Here is a 15,110-nt window from a genome sequence, read left to right on the forward strand (position 1 = left end):
TATTAGCAATGTGTGGAAAAAAAGGTGTTACTGAGAATTTCATTTTCAAGTTGTTCTCTAAGTATGTTCTCTAATAGTCACCGGCAGTTCCTGGTACGTGTGATGTACTGCCACGCAGAGCGACAACGCTACCACAAATGGTTTCCTTTTGCAGAAAGGCATAACCTGATAAACATTGATGTTTACATGGAGAAATTCACTGTAATAGCATTTGGAGAGATGAAAAGTGGCATACTGGTACAGAATGCGCACATGTTCAGAGCCAATGCTAAAGCTAGGACTGGCATTGAGTCGCAGATCATTTCTGTGTACAAATACTGACGGCTTATAATCTTGTACAGCCACAAACATTGTCGTTTTTCCTCCCAACCTTGTAGCAAAATCAAACTAACTTGTCACTCAACAAAACTCCACGCGGTCCCCCAAAAATGACACTAGAACACAAAAGTATGCAAAACATATTAATAATAATAATAATACATTTAATTTGCAATGCACTTTATATTTTAAAGAAATATCAAAGTGCTGAAAACATACATATAACTGCTGATGCGAGGGAAACCCAACAAACATCAACGTTTACACTAAATACTAGTAAATGCAGTTTCAACTGCTGCTGTAGCGTTGGGGAATTATATATTTGAATACAAAGTGTATTTTGTTTTAGAAACATTGCTATCGTATTGCTAGCAGTCACTGGAAACCCCCTAATGATGTGCTAGTAAGAATTAGCATTCAAACTTATGAGAGGGAGGTTTCAAATAACAAATAACACACAAGTTTAAGAACATATTTCTTCATCTACACTTTTTATCTTAACGTAAATTGTATCTCTATGTATCTACACTGCCCCTTAGAGGCAAAGACGTGCACGGCAGGTATTTATTTTTTATTTATCCGACCCTTGTGAGGAAAAAGCGGTTAAGAAAATGGATGGATGCTTTTTATTTTTAATATAACGTTATTCTACTTGTTGCTAATTTAATTTATGGTTATTATTTCAAGTTGTATTTAAAGTTCAATTTTGGTAGTTCAAGTTTTGAACTCAAATATATATTTTTTTCTATGACCAGCCACTCCACACATCTTAAAAATAAACTTCCCAAAATGAACTATGATTGTACTCGTTTCCAACTGGAATCCAATAGAAAATGTTTATTATATATTTTAGAGTGGAAAAGGAAACGGGCAGATGTAGAGGAGCCTCAAATGGATGGAGTCATAATTATCTTTTGCGTGTGCTCCCACTGCAATCAAACAGCAAATATCTCGTCTCTCCTGAAGACTTGATGCCCTTTTCGGGGGCAATCTTCTCAAATATACACATTCTTCTTCATCTTCTTCTAATGAATTTCCGGCCAGCTGCTCTCCTGCTCTGATGTCCCACTTCAGTCATAACAGCCTGTCATAAAAGATTAGGACTGTGACCAATTATAATCAGGAACATCACAGCGGCTGGGTCCGCCCAGTTACTGCTCACAAGAGTAAAAAAAAATAAATAATAAAATACTAGGTAGATGTTCGCAGAGTGTTCAGGTGTGCTTCCAGAATCTGGGCACGGCACAAATATACTACATCTTCACATTCTTTGCTCGTGGTTATTGGCAGCTCAATACAGCTATAGGCCAGCCGGAGAAGGGCATTGGGTTCATTTGCATTCCGAACAGTGACCCATTCTGCCGCCATCTGCATAAAGATGGAGGAGAGATGAGGGGTTGGTTCCAGATCAGGAGGAGGGAGGGGGGGCAGATGCAGAAAGAAAAGAGACTTATTTTGTGCAAAGAATAGCACAAAGAATGCGATCAGTGAGTGTATTTCAGGGTATGAAAACTAAAGAGCTGATTGTTGTATGATTGGACACGCGCCATCTTTTTCTGGAAATGAAACAAGCCATGCAGGCCCGATTTGGAAGTCAATTTGATTCAAGTAGCATATGGATTTTAAAACACAAGTTATGAGTTGGATTAGGACTTTTGGAACTCCCGCACGAAACAATCATGCAGCATGAAATCCACTGCTCGCTACTAGTGCTACATTAGTGACAAGTGACCTAATACAATTTCTAGAAGGCTGTCGGGAAAAAAAAAAGTCTGTTTCCTATTGGTTCGTGGAAGATGATACAAAATGTTGCAAATGACATTTTTGGGACGGGCAAAATGGTGTCGGTTCCCCGCAACCAGCCGTGATTCTGTTGATTCAATCGATACTAGTTTGTGGCCTGTAAAACAACATGACGTCATCACATCCGCACACATTTTCACCATGGCTCAACTCCTCCAGGCTAAGGGAAAGGATTTATTATTTAGCAAAAATAGCAAAAGGAAGCAGTATTCATGATTTCTCTGTAATCCAGATATGAACTGAAAGATATTATAACATTTTTAATACCTAATTTCATATATCAACCATTGTTACACATTATTAACATTCCAATTCTTTATATTAACCTTGTCGAGATGTTTTGTGTCCTTAGTAGAGCAGAAGGTGTTGATTTCGGTATAATCTGACCTTAAACTGGGTCATACTATTTAGTCTAAAAAAGTTCCTTCTCAGCGCTTTGTGCGAAAACACATTTCGGTCTTGAAAACAAAATTTGCTTTGAAATAACACACACACACACACACACACACACTCTTTACTTTCTTCATCAGTCACGGCCACCGTGAATTTGATTTAACTTGTTTGTGAGATGTTGTTATGGGGAAAAATAGATCCTTCAACTATATAACATATTCAGTCCCGAATACATACACCGAGATCTGACCTTGTTTACGCCATCTGCTCTGGAAAAGTACTGAGATATGTTTTGTCTACAAATAAAAGAGGGGAGGTCCTAAAACAATAAAAGCCATCCACCACCCGGAAGAAGACACATTTGACGCTCTGAAATCCCACATTCTTTAAGTGATGAAATCGGAAGCTGTTGGAATGCCCAGAGATCTCTGAAAGATTAAAAATCATTTTTGCAAAGGTGTATTTTTCTTGCATTAAACCTATCCTCATTTTTGGAACACGCAAAGAGGACAAAATTAAATTATTCCTCTTCAGAACCGACAAGTTAGTCAGAGAATCTGGATTTTCAATATAGCTCTTATTTGGATCTCAGGGTGTGCGCACATGAACGTACGTCTTGGCAAGTTCCGTCCGTCCGACCGAACTCAAGGCCAAATCCTGCCGTTCAACCTGTTCACTTTCCGCAAATTTAAATAAATAAACCTTAAAAAGGACGACATATGGTACGACGTACTTAATGACCAACTGTTCCATGTCGTCATCAGTTACACCTTGAGTGAGAGGCGTGTGATGAGCTTCACGAGCGGTTCCAGGCAGCATCATGTGTCAGAGTCGCGCACGCATGAAAGGATTCGCAACAAATCGGTACAGCTAAAGACATGTCTGCCATGGGCAACGCAAACAAATGGAGGGATCGTGACAGTTACATACGGAAAGAAGGAAACATGTTTGAATTATTTGCCTCTAAGCTCTGTTTCTCTTCTGCACACATCCTCAGGGACTGCATCAGCTTGGTAAGTAGTGACCCCTGACTGTAAGTGACAGATCCTGACAAGCAGAAGGGCCGCATGTAAAATTGTCTCCCTCAATTGTACGCCTATTCTGCTGGGAATAGCATCGCACATTCGGGCGTCATCTGTTATTGTTTGTTGTGAGAAGTGCACAAAATGAAGCTTAATGAGATCCATTCAATAGCTTGATCAACATTTTTGCCAATTCGATTTGAAAATGGAACAATTACAATTCGATTCGATACGGTGCGGCGGAACCCAGTTGAGGTGGCTCGGGCATCTGGTTCGGATGACTCCTGGACGCCTCCCTGGGGAGGTGTTCCGGGCATGTCCTACCGGCGGGAGGCCCCGGGGACGAAAAACCCAGGACACGCTGGAGAGACTACGTCTCTCGGCTGGCCTGGGAACGCCTTGGGATCCCGTCGGAGGAGCTGGCTGAAGTGGCTGGGGAGAGGGAAGTCTGGGCTTCCCTGCTAAAGCTGCTGCCCCCGCGAACCGACCTCGGATAAGCGGAATTGAAGACGGAACGGAACGGAAATGGTGCGGCTCAGTTAAAGAAGGTATGATGCAATGACACTTTGACACACTTGAATGAACTTGTCAGTACCGTAAATTTCCTTCAAATAGAAATTAACCAGAAACATTTCTTGACAATAATATGTTATATGTGACCTCACTAGTCTAAATAAGGTATTCTGGTTAATACTGTATTCCATTAGTGGAATATGAGTTAAGCAGCAAAATCTAGCCGTTTTTATCCATCTCAGGGATGCGGCCATTTTGCCACTTCTTGTCGACTGATGATGACATCACAGTTGCTCAGGGCTCAGGCATACCAATCACAGCTCACCTGTTTTCTGAAGCTGCACTGCGATTGGTTGTTACCTGAGACCTGAGCAACATTCATGTCATCTTCAGTCGACAGCAAATGGAAAAATGGCCGCCCCCTGAAATGGATGAAAAACGGCTGGATTTTCCTGCTTAACTCATATTCAACTCATGCAATATTAACCAGAATATCATATTTAGACTAGTGGGGCTGCATAGAACATATTATTGTCAAAATATTTTTGGGGGTTGATTTTCCCGTTAGAAGACAATTTGACACATAGCTAAAAGTAGTGTGTAAAAATCTCTTGAAATTCCAATCAATACTTATAATAAGATAATATGTATTGGATCTCATTATGGAGGCGAACCTAATGTCACTTGAGAATGTACGTCCAGTTCTCTCAGTAAGTGTAGCTTAAATCCCAGAGTTATTTTACACTTCAATAACATAAGTTTGTACTGAAACAGTAACAATGGGACCTCTAGACTTTGACATTGTCCTAGTTAATTGGTAGCCGACATAAAAGTGTACTGTAGGTGGAGCTAAGGTGAGGTAGAATTGTTTTTTGTTGTTGCTTTTTAAAACATTTTATCATTAGTCCGGCATACTCATTAGCGCTGCTTCTAAAGTTAGACTTTGATCATGTTTTCTTTTACCTGCCAATTCATTAAAAAACAAACAATGAGCCCATTAAGACAACCAGGTTTTGCATGATGCTCTATATTCATTTTTTTTTTTTGTCTAATTTTACCCCGAGAGGCCGAAACAAGGTTGTGTTTGGTGGTATATATTCGATTTGCATTCTCCACTCACCTAGCTCACACTAATCTTAGCAGCCTTAATTACCACTTCCTTTTGACCTTATTAAGAACTAATATGCAGGAAAGTACTGATGTGGTAACCCTTCAGTCAAGCACATTTATTACATTGAATACAATTTAAATATATTTGTTAGGAGTGCTACTCAGCGGAAAAGAAAATTCAAATGAGGAAGTTGAGATTCCTCCGAGACATAGCTGAGCTCAACCTAACATCAATAAGAGATCAATATTTTTCTTCTTGATTTGGACGAATGACTAAAATGTAAAGAAGGTTTTCCCCATTTTTCTTACAGAATTTTCTAAAAATAATTTTTTTCAATCAAAAAATACATTCTGTGATTCACTTTGCACTAAGCGTGATCGTGCCTTTATTCAAAGCTGCTCTTAATGCTCTTTCGGAATAAATGTTTGAATTAATTCAACTGAACAGTACAAGTCAAACGTAGTTTAGTGCTGAGTAGCGCATTAGCACAGTGCAGATTCAGCCTGTGCTTAAGAATGTAAAAAATACATTCATCTCATTGACTAATGGTGATTGGCAATAACATAGCACAGGGGATTACAGTAACATCCTGGGGTTTATTTGGGCTACAAAATAGATATCTTTTCCCCTGAAAATAAAATCCTGACTAACTTATCAAAATGACATTTCTCCAAGGGCATACTGGAGTATTAATACAAATGTGACATTTAAGAACAGCTAAGAAAGTGCAGACTTTTCTTGTGCACTGAAAGGGCTGACTGAGTCTCTACAAACGTCTCGTCTCTTTTGAGGCAAAGAGCCGCCATCGATTGACTAAAACAGTCACGCTTATTCTGTTGTTTTTTTTTTTTCAAAATGCATGAATTTTGATTGGCTCATACTTATTTCATATCTTTTTTTTTATCTGTATTAAAAAAAAAGATGAGAGAACTTAACTGCGCATGGTACAGTGATACATTTTGACACCTGACACTTAACTACAGCTTGGGAAAATTTGTGCACTATTTGGCACTGAAAAAGGCACACATCATTGAATAATTAGATCCATTAGTGTGTATTTGACTTTGAGTGGCAGTGATGGACTCCAACTGTGACAATATTTATAATAACAACAAAGCATTGGGTCTATTTGTGTAGACACTGCACCTGCACCGTGGCTTAAATGTCGGCGGATCCCGATTTTCATCATGCAAAGTTTGCTGAGCGTGTCAGCCAATTTGGCAATCTGGCACAGCAGAAGGAATGTCTTGGCGATGTGCCTGGCGAAGTGACAATCTGGTGGCAGGGAATCGATCTCAGACCAGGTCTAAGTGGTCAATGCAGGGTAGACAGCTGGTCTAAAAAGTCGACCGAGTCGGATAAGTCGACTTTAAAAATAGTTCGACTAAAATGTTCTGCCTCGAAGCTCTGCTGGAACCATATTAGGCCCCGTCTATGGTTTATAATGATAACGCATCGTCGATAAGTGACTTTTTAGACACTATTAAATGTGTATTATGTAGCTATAATGATGTATGTGCGAACTAAATGGTAGTTTGTTTACCTTAAGTATTAATGGCGAGTGGAGTGCACTAATGCTAATCATGATTGCTAACCGTTTAGCAAACGCAAATTTTGTTGGTGTTTAATATTGCATATGTATAGAAGATAATAAATTATGAGTACTTATATCCAGTTCTTATAATCTCAGTTTAATGTACGGCCAACCTTATTGGATTAACAAAAATAAATAAATAATTTTTTTTTTAAATAAAAATTAAAAATTAAAAATTAAAAATTAAAAATTTAAAATTAAAAATACAAAAAAAAAAAAATAATAAATAAATAAATAAATAAATAAAAAAATAAAAAAAATAAAAAAATAAAAAATAAAAATAATAAAAACAAAAATAAAAAAACTAACAAAAATAAAAATAAAAATAAATACTACTACTACTACTTATACTAGTAATAATTATAATAGTAATAATAATTTTTGTTTTTTGATTATTCGATGGAGTAATCGATTAAATAATTGGTTTAAAAAAAAGATTTGATAGTGACAGCACTACACATTTCATTCATAAATACAGTACGTGAACAGTGTGTGTCAAACGCTCTGAATCATTGCTATATTTAAAAATAAAATAAAAATAGAGCCCGTTGTGTTGTTGTCACTCACCATCCTCCGTAGGTACGTAGATGTTGAGGTAAAGGCAGTCCTCGCTCTGGTTCTGAACATAGGTGGCGGCAGCGTCCAGATTGTCTGTGAACCACACAGGTAGCATGATCTCAGGTAGCACTCCGTGCACGTTTTGAGGACACACAGGCGCAAATTGGGTGGCGTTACGGATCTCCTGCCAGGAGCCCGGAGCCTCGGGAGGCTGGAAGCGGCGTTCGCCGATGGGTGCGGTGGCGTAAGGTACTCCCAAGAATTGTTCCACAGGGCCCAAGATCTCATTGTTGAGCTCCTTTCTGACGCCGCGTATCTTTCCATAACCTGTGGATACTATTGGGTTTTTGTCAACTCGTTGACATGCGGAGAGGGTCAGGTGTAGTACGAGCCCCAAGAGCCAAACCAGACAGGGGTTCGCATTCCTTTGAGGCGTATGTTGACATTTCCCACCAAAGCCTCGGTGGCTGGCAGCATTGAGTGGAAAAAACAACATGTCCAAAATAAAAGCTCCTTTAGTCATCTTAATAAGACATCAGCTTGATGATCACAGATTCACAGTCATAGAGGAGAGCGAAGGGAAAAAGAGGATTTTTGTAAGGGGACGTGTTAATCGTTTTCCTTGGGTGACATGGTGCTGTGGTGGCTTTGGTGGCATTCTCAGTTTGAACCTGCAGGCTCATCTGTCTTCCTCTTTGGCTCTCTTGATGGCTCCAAAGCTGCAGTCAGGAAGACAATTACACCTACAAGACAATAAGGGTTAAAGAAGTCAGCGGATGTGAGTAGGCTGCCAACACGCAAACATCTGGAAAATGCAAATAAGAGCAATCTGTGGGCGTCATCCAAAACGATTCGTATACAATTGAACCAGTTTTATTCTACTTCCTTTTTTTTTTTCTAATTGATTTGTTGGCTGACAGCATCCCAGTAAATGATCTTTAACGTTAGACAAGCTGACAGTCACAGGTTCCAATGTACTAAAAATACCCTTGCAGGTTCCAGTGTGCTAATGAGACAAGATGAAAAGCACAGGATCCACATTGCTAATGAAGATGAATGCTAATATTGTTTTTTTTCCCCTCCACAATGATGAGGGGAAAATGACCAACTGAAGACTTGCTAAATAACCTGATCAGTCGCACTACAATTAAAATCTTAATGATGCCATTCTTCAGAACTGTTTAGTAATTTCAATCCACAGAAAATAAATATCCTTCTATCCATCTTGGATACTGATTATCCTTACTTGGGTCGCGGCTGTGCTGGAGCCCGGGAGAGAGAGCGGGTTCACCTTAGGACTGGTTGCAAGCCAATCACAAAGAAAAATAAATAGGATACATAAATAAAATACAGTCTTTTAAAGGACCCTTTCATGCATCGGGCCCATGTCAGTGCCTTTCCCTCACAACTCAGTTCCGTTGGTTCTTGCTCCCACATTATTACAGACGAATGGGCAATGCTTATCTCGCTCTGGCTTTGGAGACAGAGCCGTTTAGGTGTGATAAAGGCTTTATGTGGTACTCACATTTGGTTGAATGCCACATCATACCTCCATCCTGTTCTCCCCCACAATATCCACTCTTCCCCTGCCATGCCACACACTAGGGATGGCAGTGAAATAAAGCAGAAAGATGCTGTGCAGCACTACAGGAGGCTCGGATTTGTGATGTGACTGCAAATCTGTCTCATTAGGAAACCCAAAACCAAACTGTCTGGAAAATATTTAGTTAACTAACAACGACGTGAGTGACTATGTTGTGTCACAGACCCGATGTCGTAAAACTTCCACACGACCAGAAACCCTTTTTTTGTGTGTGTGTGTGTGTACGAAGCTAATCATATTTGACAACGGCAACATATACCACTGAATTAATAAAATAAAATAAAAAACATAAATACATAAACAAATTAAATAATTAAGTCATTTGCTTCCAACAACATATAAAAACGTTATATTTTAAATATTGCCATGGTTCCAAAAACATATTTAAAAGTTGTTAATGTTTTTTTTTTTTTAATTTATATACTAGATCATACAGAAGGCTTTGATGCAGCCTCTGACCTGAAGAGGTCGCTTAAAGCAATGGCAGTTATTGCAAAAAAAAACGGTCAGCAGGTGGCAGCAGAGTATAAGAGATCAGCCAGGGCCATGTTGCAAAAAGGCTCTTTCCGCCAGTCTTTTCACAGGGATGTGATTTGACCAAAGTGAAATTATCTGAAAATTTAGCCGGGGGTCTGGGGGCCGCTGGCACCCAGCTAGGTCCAGGGCAGTGCCCTGGTGGGGGGACACGGGGGGCGAAACCCCTCGGAGCTCATGGGTTTTCCGTGTTTTTAAGTACTTTCAATGCACTCACATGACAAAGAAATAGACAAAACAACAGCATAAATTTTCAATGTATATTGAACTATCCCATATAAAATGGCAGTTTTAGTCAACTCAAAATCAGTCACATTCAAAAACATTGGACTGTCTTTGCTTTTAAAAACTATCACTGAGAATATCATCATATCTAACTAATGTGATTACTAAGTTAACACATAAATAATGTTGAAGAGTTCAAATTTCATGAACAAATAATTGTATCATGACCAAATTAAAAGTAACTCATATTAGAGCATACCACAAATGTCTTTGTTATAGCAGAAGATGTTATCTGTCGGAGTCATGTGCATACACAATGAACTACTAAAAAAAAAAAAAATAATAATAATAATTTTTTTTTTGGGGGGGGGGGGGTCAGATAAAAAAAGCGAAATTCCGCGAATTAGCGGAAAAATCACATCCCTGTTTTCAAGAAGTTTGTGAATAATGATGAAATTCTGATGCTGATTGCTGCAAAACAGATACAAATGCACTTTTTGTTCCTGGTGAAAGAAGAGACTCTAATCTTTATTTTGGTAGGTTCCACGTTTTTATAGCAATAGAACACAATATTCTGTGGGCCTTGCAAAATCAATCAAAATCCAGTAAAACAGCCGGGAGCGAGGGGGGTTGCTTCAGTGAAAATGGCTGGGAGTGAATGAGTTAATAAATAAATCAAAAAGCACAATTTTTTTTTTCTAAATGTGTAGTAAATGTGACTTTACCTTGTTGTGTTCGCTTCTAGCAACGATAGATGCACACATTTTGATGTGGCCTCGATGTTACGTGCTGCCAAAGTCTATTACCATCGCAAATTGGGGTATTCGCAGGCGACGACTTTGAACGGTAGTCACCTTACATTCCTAACATCTGTTCACGTCAACCATCCGTGGGCTGAACTGCCACTTTAAACTTCCATCTTTGCACATTAAATGGAATAAGCGGACACCCAAATCACCTGGCTGATGTAAGATGCTCTGGTCCTGCTTTATATAATGGTGGTGCTGTCAGCTAAGCTGCATGGGAGGGTAATATCTCCCGGTGACTGGGACGATTTTATGGTTGTGTTGAAATGGGAGTGTCACTTGAAAATGCTTGCCTTGGGGGGTCCTGATTGCTTTGTTTCTTCACGGAATACTTCAAGCACATGGAATGGTGTTGCTCTCCTCTACTAATCAAATATTTTGGATGACAAAACAGCTTCGCAAGCCACGAAAAATTCCCAAGTTACGCTCCTGACTACAGTTTCATTGTGCTGATAATTTGGCATATTTGAATATTATGAAGTCAAATCAATATTGAAGATGGAAATGATTTCACTCTTGTAGCATCAAATGAAGAATGTCCAAATGAGATTAAAAAGTCATCTTGCTGAGGAACTGAGAGGCTAACAAATTAGCATCTACTGAAATGAGGCTAAGATTAGACTTACAACCTTGACCTCTACGTATATTGTATGTCATACTAAGATGGAGAAAAAAATGGCCGCTTCGAAAACTGCAGCGTGACCTAATATTTGATATTCTCCAAGGCTACATCTTAAAGTTTCTCTGTTGTCCAACTACGCCGCATCGGTGAAGCAACAGGAAATGCAGTGCTAATATTTTACAGTCCTACTTGACTTGAAATAGTGCTTTTAAAATTGACAGCATCGTAAAGTGACCTCATGTTTGAAGAAGCTTTTAGGGCAGGTGCAAGAACATTACGACATCAGGAGCTTACTTTTGATAAATATGTCAGATGCAGTCTCCCTCCAGTGTTACATGCTGTCTAAAATAAGGTGCTTCCAACTGGTTTTAACCAGCTCTTGTCATTTTAAATCGCGCTTAGCAGTTTGCCTATCTCCAATAGCCAACATTTTGTTTTCAATTCAAAAACACGTGAATGATTCAGAAGCGTTTTTCTGTGCCAAAAGCATTCAAACTAGATGTTAAGTGCGGTATATATCTTCAGTGTATAGTCATCTACATCAGATTGCATTGGTAAAGCCATGTGATTTTTTTTTAAATTTCCAACAATGTGACAATTTCCTATTAGATTTTTTTTTTAAGTCTACATACACAAGTTCTGGCATCATTCCTGTCATAAATTATGCAGCGTGTTACTTAAATGGAGACTGAAGTCCTTGAAGACAAGGGGAGTGCTGCAGGGGCTAATAGGCAAAGATTTGGCAGACTTGATTAATTTAGCTTTTAAACATATCTTAATTTGATCCCTGCTGAACCCTGCTGAGAGGATACTGGAGTTATACGGTAATATTTTCTTTCAAGCCGAGGTTATGAAAACAATGAGTCAACAGTGTGATTAAGGTCGTTGCGTACAGAAAGACTTCAAAAGCGACTGAGAGTCACATTTGAAAACTTTAAATGTAGGAGATGGGATTTAAAGGGGAGAAAAAAAAAAGTGGCGTACGCGTTACATACAAAAGCTCTGACACGCAACTCTCTACTGTGGAGATGCATTTCCCACTGAATTATTCAGAATAGCAACACAACAGTAGCTTTGCACATTGTTAAAATAAAGTCTATGAAGACAAGAACTTGAAAACCCTGACCTCTACCCCATCAAACAAACTGTAATTAATGTAGTTTTAATTGTATCATTTGTAAATATTGCAAGTTATTTTAACGACAAATGCGGAAAAAAAAAATCTGAAATAATACCAGTTGGATTCTGTTTACACAAAAGGCCTAGTCCTCTCAAATATAATAATGATAAAAAATAATAATACATTCAATTTGTAGTGGTGGAGAGCCTGCTACTGGGGGACTCGGAGGAGCAACTTGTTTGAAGATCTGAGGGTGCGGGTGGAAGATTGTAGCGTAAAAGGTAGGCCGGTGCGAATCCATGTATGCATTTATGATCATAATTCATATTTATCATAATTTTGTAATTGAAACAAGGAGCCGGTGCAGTGATTTGACAAAGGGGGTGATGTGTTGGTATTTATTCAATTAAATTTATTAAAATATAATTAATTATTAAATATTGTTCAAAAATCTGTGTCAGTGAACACTTCTCCTTGGCCGAGATAATCCATCCACCTCACAGGTGTGGCATATCAAGATGCTGATTAGACAGCATGATGTGCCTCAGGCTGTCCCCAATAAAAGGCTACTCTATAATCTCCACTTCTACTTTGTCGGCCTGTCATCGAGGGCAGCCAAAGGCAAACCTGTGCAATAGTCATGCAGTCTAATCAGCGTCTTAAGATGTCACACCTGTGAGGTGGATGGAATATTTTGCCAAAGGAGATCGGGCCCTCTAATTACCCATGTCACATGCGCGGGCAACTACATCATCCGTCAATGGAGATCTTCTTGCAGTTCCTTTGACTGTAAATAGACTTCGCGTGCGGCAATCTCCCGCCGCCATGTAGATCGTGCGTCTGCACTGAATAAAAATGGATTAATGAGGGGAGCCGCTTCGATTAAATGTAAGTCGGCCGTGTTCCCTCCCCCCAATGGCACGAATGCCGTCTGTCTATGCTGGTCTAGCAAAATAGGATAAGGAGTTGCACTTATTGTAGATTTTTGTTCAGTACAATCAGCTGACTTGTAAAACCACTGAACCCTCCTTGTTAACAGTCTACTACAACAACCAAGCATGTAAACAGTGTTTTTATCCTCCAGCAAAATGCATTTCCCAAACCCCTAAAGAGGCACACTCCAAAAATTGGTCCAAAAGTCAGATGCTGTATTTTATTTTTAAGTATGGTGAAAATGTCCTGTGACTGACCGGCAACAAGTCTAGGTTGTAGTCTGCCTTTTACCAGAGTCAACAACTCATTGTCCCATTCTTTAAATGTAAAAACAAATACATCCAGTACTTACTTCAACAGACTAAACACTCACTTTCTGTTTTTGTTTGTTTACTAAATACAAATGATTAAATTTTGATGCAATACAAGCACATTATCGGAAGAGCAGGTTAAAAATTACCCTAATAAAAAACTAGCAACAGAAAAATAATTTTAATTTACCCACAGCCTTTGGCAATGCCTTTAGCGCGAGTGATGTTCAGAACAAAAACATTCACAAAAATTGTGAAAAAACAAACACATTGTTGCTGTCCAATGAAAAAAACTGCAGGCCTTCCTCCAAACGATGGAGGTATTTTTCTTTTAAATTTTAAATGAGAAGTCAAACCAAAAATTGGTAATAATTGAAATCACAATTAGGACGATCATTTATTTTTTTGGTACAAAACAAGAAAATAAAAAAAACATTAAGACAAATAAAATTCCTTGAAATGCTATCAATATGCAAGTTCCTTTTGGATGAAACAATATTTATTTGTTACTTAAAAATTAAAAAATGTCTAAATTTAAACAACTCACACGACTAAAAAAAAAGTATTCATTTTTTCTTCTTTTTTTTTTTAACAATTATGCTGATTTTGTAAATGTGGAGTGTAATAATTGAAATTGTAATTGAATTTCAATTAATGACAGCCCTAGCTCAGATTCAGAAAAAAAAGAGTGAGCTATGGTTGGTCATTGCCTGAGCCCTAAGCAACTGTGAAGTCATTTTCAATCGACAGCAGGTGGCAAAATGGACGTCCATGAGATCGATAAAAACGGGTACAGTGGAGCTACATAGAACATATTCTTTTTTAAAAACATTTTTGGGTTGACTTTGACTTTAACTCATTCACTGCCTGCCATTAATGGCTTTAGACGTCAAAAATTCTTTTTAATAATTTCTATTAGTTTCACATTTTTTTCACTTTGTTAACAAGAGTATGAAAACCTTAGAAAAAAAAAAGTTTATTGTACATTTAGAACAGCTATAAAATTAGTGATTAATCGTGAGTTGACTATTTAAGTCATGCGATTAATTACAATTAAAAAAAATGTTTCGCCTGATGCCCCTGATTAAAAAAAGAAAAGATTATTAAAAATTAAGGGTGTCAGATGATTAAAATTTTTAATTGTAAAAAAGTGAGAACAAATAGTTCAATTGAATATTTGACGTCTATAGCCGCTAATGGCAGTGAATGAGTTAAAAAAAAATTTTAACTAATTTTTGGGTAAAAAGCAATGAGAGAATGCTCTTCGTACTTTTCATTGGCCAGTGATGGTATTTATTTGGACTGCCGGTATCAGCCAGTTAAACTTAAATGCGATGGGATGTGAGTGGCTAATCCATTTTGCAGTGGAAGCTGGAGGTGAGTTGGAAGTAAGAATGTGCTCATTAGATACAGGAATCACTCCAGGATCATTTATGTAAATAGTCACTTCTGAGAAGCCTCAAGTCAGGCACACTCACACAGTCGGACACATAATTATCCCTATCTTTTGGCGTGGGGCTAGCATTAATGTGATAATGAGAATGGTTTATAGTGATGGAGATGAATGTGTGCGCATGTGCGTGTAGTGGCATGTCCAACTAATTAGCGAAGAGCCGTATAAAACTTGTCCGTTGTGTTGCTGGT

General features: G+C 38.4%; 1 protein-coding gene across 1 annotated transcript in view; it reads right to left on the reverse strand.

Annotated features, from left to right (window-relative positions):
- The window catches only part of nlgn2b (neuroligin 2b), a 71,077-nt gene that overhangs the window by 41,104 nt on the left and 14,863 nt on the right, over positions 1-15,110 (reverse strand). Inside the window, exon 2 of the mRNA XM_077546671.1 lies at positions 7,322-8,055. Within this exon, the coding sequence (XP_077402797.1) occupies positions 7,322-7,835 (514 nt within the window). The 5' untranslated portion in view covers positions 7,836-8,055. The remainder of the gene's footprint in view (positions 1-7,321; positions 8,056-15,110) is intronic.

Source organism: Vanacampus margaritifer, chromosome 16, assembly GCF_051991255.1.
Source record: "Vanacampus margaritifer isolate UIUO_Vmar chromosome 16, RoL_Vmar_1.0, whole genome shotgun sequence".
NCBI lineage: Eukaryota > Metazoa > Chordata > Actinopteri > Syngnathiformes > Syngnathidae > Vanacampus > Vanacampus margaritifer.